This window comes from Pinus tabuliformis, chromosome 6, assembly GCF_031772625.1.
Source record: "Pinus tabuliformis cultivar Carrire ecotype Pingquan chromosome 6, CPIR1, whole genome shotgun sequence".
Taxonomy (NCBI): Eukaryota; Viridiplantae; Streptophyta; class Pinopsida; order Pinales; family Pinaceae; genus Pinus; species Pinus tabuliformis.
In genome coordinates this window covers 247,089,344-247,102,693 of record NC_142292.1, presented here as the reverse complement: position 1 = coordinate 247,102,693, position 13,350 = coordinate 247,089,344, and the positions used below count along the sequence as shown (strand labels likewise).

At 38.9% G+C, this 13,350-nt stretch overlaps 1 protein-coding gene across 2 annotated transcripts in view; it reads right to left on the bottom strand.

The window, feature by feature from the left end:
• GC5 (golgin Putative 5) overlaps positions 1-13,350 on the bottom strand; it is a 237,316-nt gene that overhangs the window by 30,517 nt on the left and 193,449 nt on the right. For both annotated transcript variants that reach the window (XM_089415144.1, XM_089415147.1), the window contains exons 17-18: positions 11,748-11,807; positions 11,498-11,611 (exon numbers count right to left, since the gene is read on the bottom strand). In XM_089415144.1, the coding sequence (XP_089271270.1) occupies positions 11,498-11,611; positions 11,748-11,807 (174 nt within the window). The remainder of the gene's footprint in view (positions 1-11,497; positions 11,612-11,747; positions 11,808-13,350) is intronic.

The window sequence follows — 13,350 nt, the reverse complement described above, 5'->3', positions numbered from 1 at the left end:
GCAGCAATGTTCCCAGTGCCACTTCTAGAGAGGATGTGGAAGTGGAACATTATAGTGGCATGAATGAAGACATATTTGATGATATGTAAATGTAATTTACAATGGTGTTTTAACTTTTAACTTTTAAACTTTTGAACAACCATATAAATTATGAGTAATGACAGTAGACTGCCAGTCATAGTACATTTTGTACTTTGTACTATGTAGTAATTAGTATGCATTATTAATTTTGGTAATGATGGTGTCCGTGTAACTTGTCATGCTGATAAATTGATGTTTGAAATTTGAAACAAAAACTTGATGATATGTTGAAACTTGAAACTTGAATCATGAATGTTATAACAATCATTAATGATGATGACAATGTTGAATGTTTATGGCATATGTTGAATTGATGATGATGAATAATGATAGATCATAGATGATAATCTAGATTCTGAAATATGAATGGTAATATGAATTTTTTATTTTTATATATATATATATATATATATATATATATATTATGTGCCTTTTCCTGTCGTATTGTATCCAAATTTTTTGAAAATTTGTCGTATCCGTTTCAAACCTTGTACCCATATCTGTTTCCTGGTAACTTAGGATTAAGGAGACCTTTGTCAAGTTTTGTTTGGGAAACCTCGAAGTCCTATTATGATGAATTATGAGGCAGCATCAAGAAGTCGGAAGACCCCGAAGGTTTGTGTTTACTCATGAGTATTTGAAAGGTTGTTACTAATTGGGGTTGTGACTATTCAAGTAAATCTCTTGAAGTTTTTGAAAAAACACGCTTGAGGTTAGAGAGATTCAATGTGTTGAGGCTTTGTGTGTGAGACACATTGCCTGGGAGGACATTAGGACGACACTATGTGTTGATGTCTAGATCCCAAAGTAGCGAGGCTGGCGTCGAACATAGAGCTCTGATCTCGGATATGCACCTGGATCCCTAGATTGATGGTTAGCTAGTAAGCTTGATGGTACCTAGACTAGCTGAAAGATTTAGTCCATCTTAGTCCCACCATAATAGATTGCCTTGGTCAGGAATCTAGTCCATGGCATTGTGGTGCCTAAACTCTTCATAGTTCATATGTTTTGAGATCTTCCTTGTACTTGTTATTATGAGTGTTGAAGAATGTAACTAGGTTCGGTCTTCATAAAATGTATTTGAGTCACAATGAAATGTATTTATCAAAAGAATGAAAAATATATTTTTAATATTATTATTATGACTTATTAAAGCATGGGTTTCATGCTTGGGTCATCATGTTTTAGGTCAAAGTCCCCATTGAGGACTTCTAGGATTTATTCTAAGTCATTAGAGTCATTGTCCATTTAAAGAGACCCTTCTTGGGCTTTTGAATCATGTAAAAAGGTTTATTATTGAGTCAAATAAGGTATTTGTCACCTCCACACCAAGTCGACCTCAAGGAGATCAAGTCGGCCTCAAACTAGGTAATTCAACCTCACCAAAAGCCTATATATTGAAGCAGTTCGAATTCATTTGGAACACACTCCCTCACTCAAGTTCAATATCCCAGAAGAAAAAGTTAGAAAAGTGTGAAGTTGGAAAAGAAGGAAGAAAAGGTCAAGATCGAAATTTTGGGCTATCTATCTCTCTCTCATGTGGATTCCTTTAGGAGATCGAAGTCTCTCTTGTTAAGCCAAAGTTGCTGGTGCAACCATTCGCTGGATCAAAATCACTGCTGCAAGTTGTCGTTGCTAGGTCGAAATTATCACTGAAGGGTTATCACCTGCAAGAAGGAAGAAAGGGCTAACTTGGTGTGGAAGAAGTCTATGTCTAGGTCAAGAGTCTTGGATTATCTCACAAAGGTTATTAAGAAAGAGTTGTTGACTCGGTTTTCCCCTAGATAGGGGTTTTCCCCTAACTATCCTCCTATATCTGGTGTCTATGATCTTTGTGCTATTGTTTTGATAGTTGCTTAATGAACTAAAGATAAAAGAGAAACATAAGAAAAACATAAAGTCACAAGTAATTATCCATATAAAAGAAAATCTTTCTGCCTTTCTGATTTTCTAACACTTTCATCATGACATCTCCTTGTTTGCATCAGCGTTCTACATATATATTGACAAATTTCCAAAAAGATATACAACATCAAGGGTCTCTTTCCTTTTCGGACTTTATCAGGATCTTCATATCTTTCTCATGGAGATAGCACAGTCAAATCTTCTAGTCCTTGGATGTTGATTCCCTCTCCATAGTTGCATTTTTCATGATCTCTTCCTTTCTTTATTCACACATTTCCTCCCAAGAACTTCCAATCATAGTTTCTTCAACTTTGTCAACCACCTCATATTTTGTTGATTTTGGGTAACATCGAATGTGCTCTAGCCACGAAATTTGGTGGACAAGATAAAGCACATGAGATCTCCAAGACCCAGAAATGGTTTTGGGAAATTCCACCCAGTTAGAGAGATATTTAAATAATTAATATTTTTAATAGAGTTCCTAAGTCTAAACTTAGGAAAATTAAAATATTAATGAATATTAATCTAAAACTAAGTGAGAATGTTTTGAATGACATGGATCAAGCCAAATCTAATCTTAGTCGTTGATTAGGGATTTAATCTCGGTCGTTGAAGACTCAACAGGAAAAGTATAAGAGGAGGCTTGAGGGTCAATTGGAGATACACCAAGATTGATCAGTCACTTCGATTTTTTGGAGTGGGGTTTGCTGAGAGAAATCGAACAAGTGATCTGAGTTGCAGCGAGGGGCAGTGAGTGCATAGCAGAAAGGCAGAGATAGTGCCAGAGGGCCAGCACAGTGATTGAAGAGGCTACGCAGAGCCAACAGGAGCCATGCAGAAAGCCAGAGAGACTGCGCAGAGGTTAGCAGGGCTTGGTGGGTGACGCAGAGGGTCTGAGGGCTAACGCGGGGGGTTCCAGGGCAATGCAAAGGCTAGCAAGGCTGACGCAGAGCCTTGGAGAAGTGTTGGAAGGATTTTCGTGGGGCAGACTTGCAGAACATCTGCTTTCGAAGAGAGGTATTACTACCAAATGGAAATCTTTGTTGGGTGAACTAGTTTGGCACCCTAGTTGTACTCAAGAACGCTGCTTAATAATAAAGCCCTCAAAACTATTGCACCGATTTTCCCAAGTTGGGTTTTTCCGAGGATGATTGTCCAAAAACAACAGTGTTGCTTATGTGTTTGTCTATTATTTCACTTGATGATCTATATATGAGTTGAGATAGCATTTGTGTTTATTTTCAGTATTTATATGGTTAAATAACTTGTTGAGTAATAAACAAGTAGGTGAAATAAACTAGATAATGTAGGATAAAGTTCTAACACGTTAGACTTAGAAATTTCAACATTGTATCAGGACATTGCAGATCACAGGAGAACTGAAGGCACCAGCTTAACCAGAGGCATTTGCAGCAGTAGCAGTTGTCCCGAGAGACGGAGCTGCTCCTAAGAAGAAAGCAGTAGAGAAGGAGTGACGTAGAGGGCCTACGTCATCATTTCGAGCCAGAGAGAGGGTCGCGCAGAGGCAGAGAGAGGCAAAAGAGGCTGGCGAAGATCCACATCATCCTACTCAGCCAGGTAGGCTTGACGCAGTTGGCCAGAGGAGCGATTCAGTGTTGTCGGGATTACGCAGAGCTAAGAGGCTCAGTTTCTTTAGCTGTTGGGGCCTAGGGAGCTGTGGACAAATTGTGGATTGGGAAGCTGGTGGGCTTTTGTTGCTGTCGAAACAGAACAGTACCTAACGGGACAGAACCAAAGTAGAGGGAGTCATTGCCTTGAGGGATTTCTAGCCAAAAAATCCAAATTTGAGTTGCAGTTGCAAAGAGGATCAAAAAGGAGTGGATTGATAGTTGGCGGGAAGATTTCCAACAAGGAAATCGAGACTCAGAGGGAGTCTAGGAGAGAACTTCCAGGAGGGGAGTCGAGACTCAGAGGGAGTCCAGTAGAAGAGCGGAGATGGCAATGAACGTACTGAGGGATCAGGACAGGTTGTAGGGGCCTCCAACTTTGTCATTTAGAAGGCCACGATCCTGTCTATTCTGGATAGACATCGCATCAAGGGCTTCGCCTTGAGAACCGTGGCTATCCCAGTCAACCCAATTGATAATGAAAGGTATGAGGATGCAATGGCGAAGGCAAAGTGCATAATCCTTGATTGGGTCAAGGATCATGTGATATCGCATATTGCCAAGAAGAACACGGCAAAGGAGATGTGGGATACCTTGACGACATTGTATCAGGGCACTTCCGTGCAGAGGAAGATGATGTTGGAGAATCAGTTGCGGTCTCATCAGATGCAAAAAGGGGAGCAAATATATCTATACCTAAGTAGGTTGCAAGAGATTCGGGAGCAACTTACTTCCATAGGGACCACATCGGATTATGAGTTCATGGCGAGGATCGCCTTGAATGCAGTCTCCGAGGATTGGGAGACATTCGTCCAAAGCATTTTGGGCAGAGTTGATCTTCCAACATGGGAAGAGATGTGGGCAGCTCTTTACCAAGAAGAGATCAGACAGTTGACCAGGGCAGGAAGTAGCCGCAAAGGAGGTCGAATCAAGAAAGAGGAGGATGCAGCTTTGGCATCTGTGGGACAGCAAGGGAAGAGGAAGAAGAAGGACATCTCCAAGGTGAAGTGCTTCCATTGTGCGGAGTCTGGTCATTATGTAACCCAGTGTCCTAGGAAGAAGAATAAGGGAGAGGCTTCTGACTCCAAGGCAACTCCAGCTAAGTCAGAGAAAGAAGTCGAGACCGATGACAACTGTGCCATGAGTGCTCATGCACCTCTAGAGAAGAGGTGGGGTGACATCGAACTGCAGTTAGGAGGACTACAGAAGATGTAGGGGCAGGATCCTTGAGGTACCCAAACTCTTGGATCATATCCGGCTACAGGAGCCCCGAATGACAGTAGCAGGATGACGGATGTCAATAGAAGCAAGAAGTTGATGGAGCGACGAGGTAGTGCTAGAGTGCAGAGGACTGTAGCATCGCAGTGGGGGTTGTAGCAATGTGAGAGGCACAAAGATGGTTGCAGTAGTGCAGAAAGGCACAGAGGTGGTTGCAGCAGTGCGAGAGGCACAGAGGTGTTTGCAGCAGGGGGCACACGATAGCAGTAGAGGTAGCTTCAACATCAGGAGGCTTCTGAACTAACAAGGAAGTCAGTAGTTAGGTAGATCAGTTACTTACTTCTCGGTAATTGAGTTGCAGTGCAGCAGTTAGCAGTGACAGTGCTATGGGCAGCATGATGCAGCATTTGAGAGAGAGTTGCAATGCAGATGCAGTGTTGGGAAGAATGACCAACAGCAGCATGGATGCATAGGGAGCTGTAGTACAAATGTAGTAATGGCAGTGGCAGAGCCATGGGTAGCAATACAGGAGGCAACAATGCAATGGATGTTGGGCAGCAGACCAAGCATCACCACAGGTACCAGTGCAGAAGGATCAATGTGATGTTTAGTCGTGGAATGGTACTAGAGCACATTCCTCGCTAAGAGGGAGTGTTGATTTGGGGTAGCATCAGATGTGCTCAAATTTGGTGGAGAGGCTAAAGCACATGAGATCTCCAAGACCCAGAAATGGTTTGGGGAAATTCCACCCAGTTAGAGAGATATTAAAATAATTAATATTTTAATGGAGTTCCTAAGTCTAAACTTAGGAAAATTAAAATATTAATGGGTATTAATATGAAACTGGAAGAGAATGTTCTAAATGACATGGATCAAGCCAGATCTAATCTTAGTTGTTGATTAGGGACTTAATCTCAACTGTTGAAGACTCAACAGGAAAAGTATAAGAGGAGGCTTGAGGGTCCATTGGAGATACACCAAGATTGATCAGTTAATTCAATTTTCTGGAGCAGGGTTTGCTGAGAGAAATCGAACAAGTGATCTGAGTTGCAACAAGGGGCAGTGAGTGCAGAGATAGTGCCAGAGGGCCAAAGCAGTGATTGAGGAGGCTACACAGAGCCAGAAGGAGCCACGTAGAAGGCCAGAGAGACTGCACAAAGGCTAGCAGGGCCTGCATGGATGACACAAAGGGCCAGAAAGTTGACGCAGAGTGTCTAAGGGCTAAAACAGGGGGTTCCAAAGCTACGGAGAGCCTTAAAGAAGTGTTGGAAGGATTTTTGTGGGGAAAACTTGCAAAATATCTGCTTCTGAAGAGAGGTATTACTGCCAGATAGAAATCTATGTTGGGTGAACCAATTTGACACCCTAGTTGTACTCAAGAAAGCTGCTTAATAATAAAACCCTCAGAACTGTTGCATCGGTTTTCCCAAGTTGGGTTTTTCCGGGGACGATTGTCCAAAAACAGCGGTGTCCCCTATGTGTTTGTCTATTATTTCACTTGATGATCTATATATGAGTTGAGACTGCATTTGTGTTTATTTTCAGTATTTATATGGTTAAATAACTTGTTAAGTAATAAACAAGTAGATGAAATAAACCAAATAATGCAGGAAGAATTTCTAACGTGTTAGACTTAGAAATTTCAACATATTTCATATGCGGACATATTATGTTGATTTCATCTAGTTAATGTGTGAACCATGACCTCATGCATCCTTTCACAAGAGGAGATCCTTTCTTTTGATCATGCTCTTAAAGTAGAGCACTCATTCATGATATCTGCAACCATATGACATGACTCTATTTTACCAAGCACAAGCATACATGCCTCATCTCTTTCTTTTGGTCATCTAGACTTCCTTCGGCAGCTTCCTTGGTTAAAAGAACTTTAATCTCTTGACCTGCTTCACTTCTTTTGACTCATACCATCATCCCATGAATCCCATACAAGTTGGAATTCCCAGCAAGACACTTGCTTCTTCCAGTAGGTGAACCTTCCAATGAAGATTCCAATGGAGGATCTCGATCATCCTCATCTGACAAATGCTCCTTTTGAATGATGTGTGATGAGCTCTATACTAGATGAATTTCTTTTTCCCATAAGTACTACTTATGCTTCTAATGAGGTTACCAAGAGCTACATCCTTCTACAGGTGACTGTTATAGACTTCTATTTCACCTATCTTTCGTAATTTTATATCATGATGTCACGAGCTCATGCTTTCAATTGTATTCTTCTACGATGCCATCTTCTAACATGGTGCACCTATCATGCTTCTAATGATTCCTATGATGATAGCTATACTCTATGATAGAAAATAGAAACTTGAAAAGAACTAGGTGAGGAAGACTTATCTCAACAATAGTAGAGATATTTACTTCCTCCTTGAATTTCTTCTTTTCAACTTCTTCCACTTCTTCAATGATATGGCTTCTTCCCTTCTTCTTTTGTTGTTGTCCTTCTTGAGCTTAGGACACTTTCTCTTGTAGTGCCCATATTCTTGACATCCATAGCATCGGATCTACGACATATTGATCTTCTTCTTTTTCTGAGGACCAAACTTTCCAAATTTTCCTTTTCTTCTTGTCATGACAACAGATGTTCAAAACCTACTCATTTGATCCTCCATCACTTTTTGCCTTCAACCTATTTTCTTCAATTTTGCATAGTGAACATAAATTATTGAATGGGATAGCTTTTTTCTCTTCATAGGCCTTTGATACAAGGTTACCTTGTTCATCAATTAGTGCATTTAGAACAATAGTAATCATTTCTTTATCGAATATCACCTCTCCTAGATCTTGAAGTTGATTCATTATTTTTGATGCTTTGGTAAGAAATGAAGATATCCCTTCATCCTTTGATGCTTTCAACTTGTATAGTTCAGATTTTAGTGATATGATTTTTCCTGTTATGCTTTCGAAGAATAATTCTGCTAGCTTATCATATATCCCTTTTGATGTCTCCAACTCTGCTAAATATGGGATGAGGGAATCCTTGATGGATTCTATAAGAATTCTTTGAGCCCTTAGATCCTTTTTCATATATTTCAATAGTGCTTGCTCTTCAAATGGTTTAGAGACTTTGCCATTGACATGATCAATAACTTCATTTTTCTTGAGGACAAAATCTATCCTCCTTTTCCATGCAAGGAAGTTCGATGACCCAACCAACTTGTTGTTCTCCTTGCAAAATGACGTCAATTTACTAGATTTGGGCATAGAAGTAAAAACACTTACTTGTCAAGTGAAGATTGATGATGAACTCTTCAACTTGATGCCTTTGATGATGATAATTGATGATGAACTCTTCAACTTGATGCCATTGATGATGATAATTGATGATGCCTTTGATGCTTTGATGATGGTGACAACGCATTTCTTCTTGCTTCCCTTGGATGAGTAGACTTCAAGATGCTTTGATTTGTATTCCTTTTCTTGAGTAGAGATAGGGTCTTTGAGATCTTCTTCTTTGATGTGATGATAGAGCAAGGATCCCAAGAATGCTTCAACTGTGGACTTCTTCTTTGATCGATCTAGGGTTTTGATACTTCCTTTAAGATGATGAAGTGGCCTTTATCTTCAAGTTGCCTTGGAGATGAGAGGATCTTCTTGATTCTTTGATGCCATTGATATCCTTCTAGAACCTTGACCTTTGAGAGCTTGAGTGTCCCTTCCTTGACTTGTTACCTTAGCTCTGATACCATGTGGAGAAATCTAGGGCAGAGAGATGAGGTGATTTCTCTTACAATGACAATTGTTTGTGATGCAATTTTACTTTTCTTAATTAGGTTCTTCTTTACTTGATCATTATTATGTGTTTTTCTTCATCAAACAATTACCAAACTATAAAGAACACAAGATATAGGCTATCAGCCAAGGCCAAAACCTCCCCAAGCTTGAGAGGAAAACCCAACGAATTTTTCTTTTTATAGAATCTTCAATTAATGAACTCCATGACCTTGACCCAAAACCCCTCCAAGACCTAGTCAATGCCTCTCCCTTATGAGCTTCTCTTTCAATAGAGTCATCCTTAGCCAAACTCGATTTCTAGTGGTAGTAGATTCTTCTTTGACCTCTTTTTTGGACCTGCAACTTTATGATTGCAATTCGGCCTTCCTGCCTAGGCCACACGTGTGAGTGAGATTGTGGAGAAAAAATCTTCTTTTCTTCTTTGCTTGCCTTGGGTTTCTCTTCTTGTAATTTCGGCTTACAAGAGAGACCTTTTACATGCTATGTTTTAGCTTCTTTGAGGTTTGCAATTCAGTCTTCCTGCAACAGATGTATGCCCTAATTTACCTTGCACGTGTGGAGGAATATTACCCAAAACATAACAGAATTATTTCAATTTTCTTCTTCTCTTGGATCTCCTTCCCTTCGCTCCATTTAGGTCTTCTTTCTTGCCCTTCTTCGAACTTCCTGTTGCATGAGTGAGTGAGTCTTGACTGAAACTGAGTTCCTCTTTATATAGTCCTTATTGAGCCCTCAAATAGGTCGACTTCACTTTCTAGAGAGGTCAACTGCTCCTTAGTAGGCCGACTTGATCCTCAGCACTTGACAAGGTCTTGTAGGGGTTTTTTGACTCAAATAATTTTTCTTACAATAAGTAACATGCCCAAGAAGGGTTATTCATACATGACAATGACTCTTTTGACTTTATGGACTCAATGACAAATCCTAGAAGCTCTCAATGGGAGCTTGACCTAAAATAAATTTCCCTTGAGCATGAAACCCATGCCTAAAGAACAATAATAATAAATTTATTTCTCTCTTTTCATTGAATATATAAAATCAACATTACATATGTCATTATGAAGACCGAGCCTAGTTACATATTTCAACACTCCCTAGTTAAGAGGGAGTGTTGAAGAATGTAACTAGTGTTAGTGTTCATAACTGTATTTGAGTCATGATGTAATGTATTTGTCAAAAGAAAGAAAAATAATTTTTATTGTCAAAAGAAATCGACTTATTAAAGCATGGGTTTCATGCTTGGTTCAATGGTCATTAGGTCAAAGCACCCATTGAGTTCCCTAAGATTTTTATATTGAGTCAAAGTCAGTCAATATATTCTAAACCTTTCTTGGGCTATTTAAAGTCAAGAAATAAAATTATTTTATGTGTCTTGTCTGTCCTCCACCAAGTTGGCTTCCTCACTTAACAAGAGGACCTCAATCCCACCATGTCGGCCTCAAAATTACAGACTCCAACCAATATATATAGAAAATATACTTGACCTGTTTTGGAAGGATTCAATTCATTAAGTTAATCTGCAATTTGAAGTGTGGAAAAAGAGGTTTGAAAGAAAATAAAAGAAGGGCGAGATCAGCAAAGAAAGAGATAATATTCCTGACTGAAATTTCTCTTACTCTGCCATTTATGTGAAGTTGACTAAGTAAGATTGCAGTAAGGGTCGAAAATTCTAACTGGAGCAGATTTATGTTGTATTGTAAAAGGTCAAACAGTTCAACTTGGTTACAAGGAGGTGGACTTGGTGGATGGAGGAGAGTTCTTGTCTTAGTCAAAAAGGCCTCGTTTGTCTCGTCTTGATTTGAATCTATAGTGGAAGAGTTTGACTGGGTTTTCCCCTTCAATGGGGTTTTGCCCTGGCTGAGTGCCTACATCTTGTGTCCTCTTTTGTTTGTGATCTTCATTGATTGGCATTAGTCTTGATGATAAGAACAAGATAATTTAAAAGAAGAACTAATAAGTAAATATCACAAGATAATGTCATAATAAGAGAAATCAATTCAAGAAAAAACTAAAGTTGCTGTCCTAATGGATTTCTCAACAAACCTAATAATTTCTTACATTATTTTAAAGTCCGACAAACCAATGTTGGTCTGAGGGGATGTTAATAACGATCATCATCATCAAAGAAACTTAACATAATCATACATGTTTAAAAACATTTCAATCCAAATTAAGGTATGCAACTTTTCAATCAGGAAAAGGCGCCCTATACAAGGACTAAAGTAACTCCTAGTGTTGCAGGGTTGAGAGCATGATCAAGGCTAAATGCATCTGTTGGTTCACAGGAACAGGTGCAGAAAGGATTAAAAAAATTTCAAATCGTCAGTGTAATTTTGCATGAGTTTTTCTTTGTTAAGGAGCTTTAAGATGCAATGCATCAGCTGCAAATGTGAAGAGGGGAGGGTGTAGACAAACACATGCAATACAGGTAAATCTAGAGAGTTCAGGCACTGATAAGATAGAAAACTAGAACTAAGAAAAGATGAATTGCATCTTTGCTATTTTTTTTGTTAATTTCAGAGCATAAAGTTGCACTTAACAAAATGCTAGAACGTGTTGTTGCCACATCATAAGACCCAGAAAACTCACGACCCGTCCCAATTAAATAATCTCCACTTCTAATGTCTGAATTCAAAAACTGAGCACAAAGCTATAATGCAAACATAGGAATAGGAGAAACAAACCATAAAGAAACATTGCACCCTGACTTACAAGAAAACATCTCCAGAGATAATATTATACATATTCTCCCTAAACTGCATACCAATATTTGGTTCCAACTTCCAAGGTTTTTCAAATAGAATCTTCCATTTTTCTACAGTTGAAATCTCACCTGCTCTCATTGATTTTAAAAAGTCAAAAGATAACTGTTATAGTAAAATTGTTTCTAAAACAAGGAGATGAAGCCATACCTCCTCATCACGCTCACCCATTAATTCTAAAGCTGATGTATGGCGACGTCTTAATGCTTCCAGCTCTGCCTTCAATCCAGGCAAAGTAGCTACCTCCATGCGCAATTTTTCAGACTGAATGAACCACAAAATTATTGCTTAGACATTTAGATGCAAAAATAATTCGATCAGACTTCATTATATCTAAACAGACTTTCTTAGTATTCAATAATACTTCAGAAATCCTACACATGACAAAAGATAAACTGACCTCATTAGTCATTTTCACCAGCTCCTCAGCTAAAGAATCCCGTATTGATTCCAAAGATGCCTGAAAGACTTGTAATTAATATGAGACAAAATAGATGCAAGCAAAGAGACTCAAATAAAAGCAACGTAAAAAACAACATAACAGAGGTCTCTACTTCAACGCATCATTACAGCACTAGTCGTTCCCAATTCTGTAAGTGCAATTTTGAGTATATATTACATCAACAATATGTGAAATAAGGCAAACCTTGGAAGAATTTTTTTTAATATAAAATGAATAATCAATGATGGCACAATAACCTTTACATCATTATATTTATAGGAACATAAAATTCAAGTGTACTAAATGTCGATTCCACCCCAAATTGCAGATTTACAGTAACAAGGAAACAGAGTTGAAAGAAATAGCATGTTTGCAGGACTTAATTAAAATGGAGAGGAGGACCAATTGCAGCAACATTCTGGGACAAATGGCATGTCACAAATGATGATAACTCAAATCAATATGAACGGATGCCTTTACATAAAAAGAAATTAAATTTCTAATGGTTGACATACACAATGGTTGAGGACACAACCATTCACCCACCTAATTAGAATTTTGTAATGATATATTCATAATGATGACCTCGTGACTTAACTCACAACCCACATAATAATTATCCCATTAACCACATGTATAACTCATTAATGGCAAATACTCAAGAGTCTAGACAAAGTGCATCATAATGACTAATATGGGACTAATATTTGCCCCACCTTCAATCTTGGCCATCCCATTGAACACATAGGTGGACTACTAGTCTTCCTTGATGATGTCTTTGGTCCCTTTACTTGTGCAAGTATTACAAATATCATCAATGATGATAATGGAATTTGTTCAGTGCCCTTTGAACCTTTTCTTGATTTCTTTTGGGTTTTCATGTAATCCTATGTTTTCATATATCCTCCACATACAAGATTATCATGGACGATATCTATAAGAAATATATCCAAGGCCCTTGGACCACCCTTCCACAGGAGTTGAAGTCCAAGATGGCCTGTTACAAAGAACACTTAATGGACCTAAGGGGTGGCGTCATTGTTCAGCCTCCTTACATGCATCAGCATTGCATGCATGGGTTCAATATCCCTTGAGCCAATTTCTGGCCGGATCTCATTAACTTTGAGTGGAAGTTGAGCATTGGATTCTATCAGAAGACATATTATGTTGTTGACTTTTCCACAGATAGGAAACCGAGATAGAGGAGTACATTACTTCAAAAGCACCCGGTATTATCAGGTACAAGGACAATTCTAATATTTGTTTAGAAGCCTCAATTCCCTGTCTATATTCTTCTGAAACCCAAAGTAGAGATACCAAGATTTATATGTGAGAAAGGTCCTCAAACTTGGAGCTTACATCCTTTGGACATCCCCACAATCAGATACTAAGAGGATATCATCGTTCTTTTTTGTGCTCCTAGTGTACATGGGCACCAAGAGGCAAGCAAAGAGATATACAATTACAGCTCCCAAATATATCGAATCCTGAGGAGTTGTCTAGCCCCCACCAACAAGACCCATATCAAGTTGCCAACTTCGATCTCGAAATGGTTTACGCA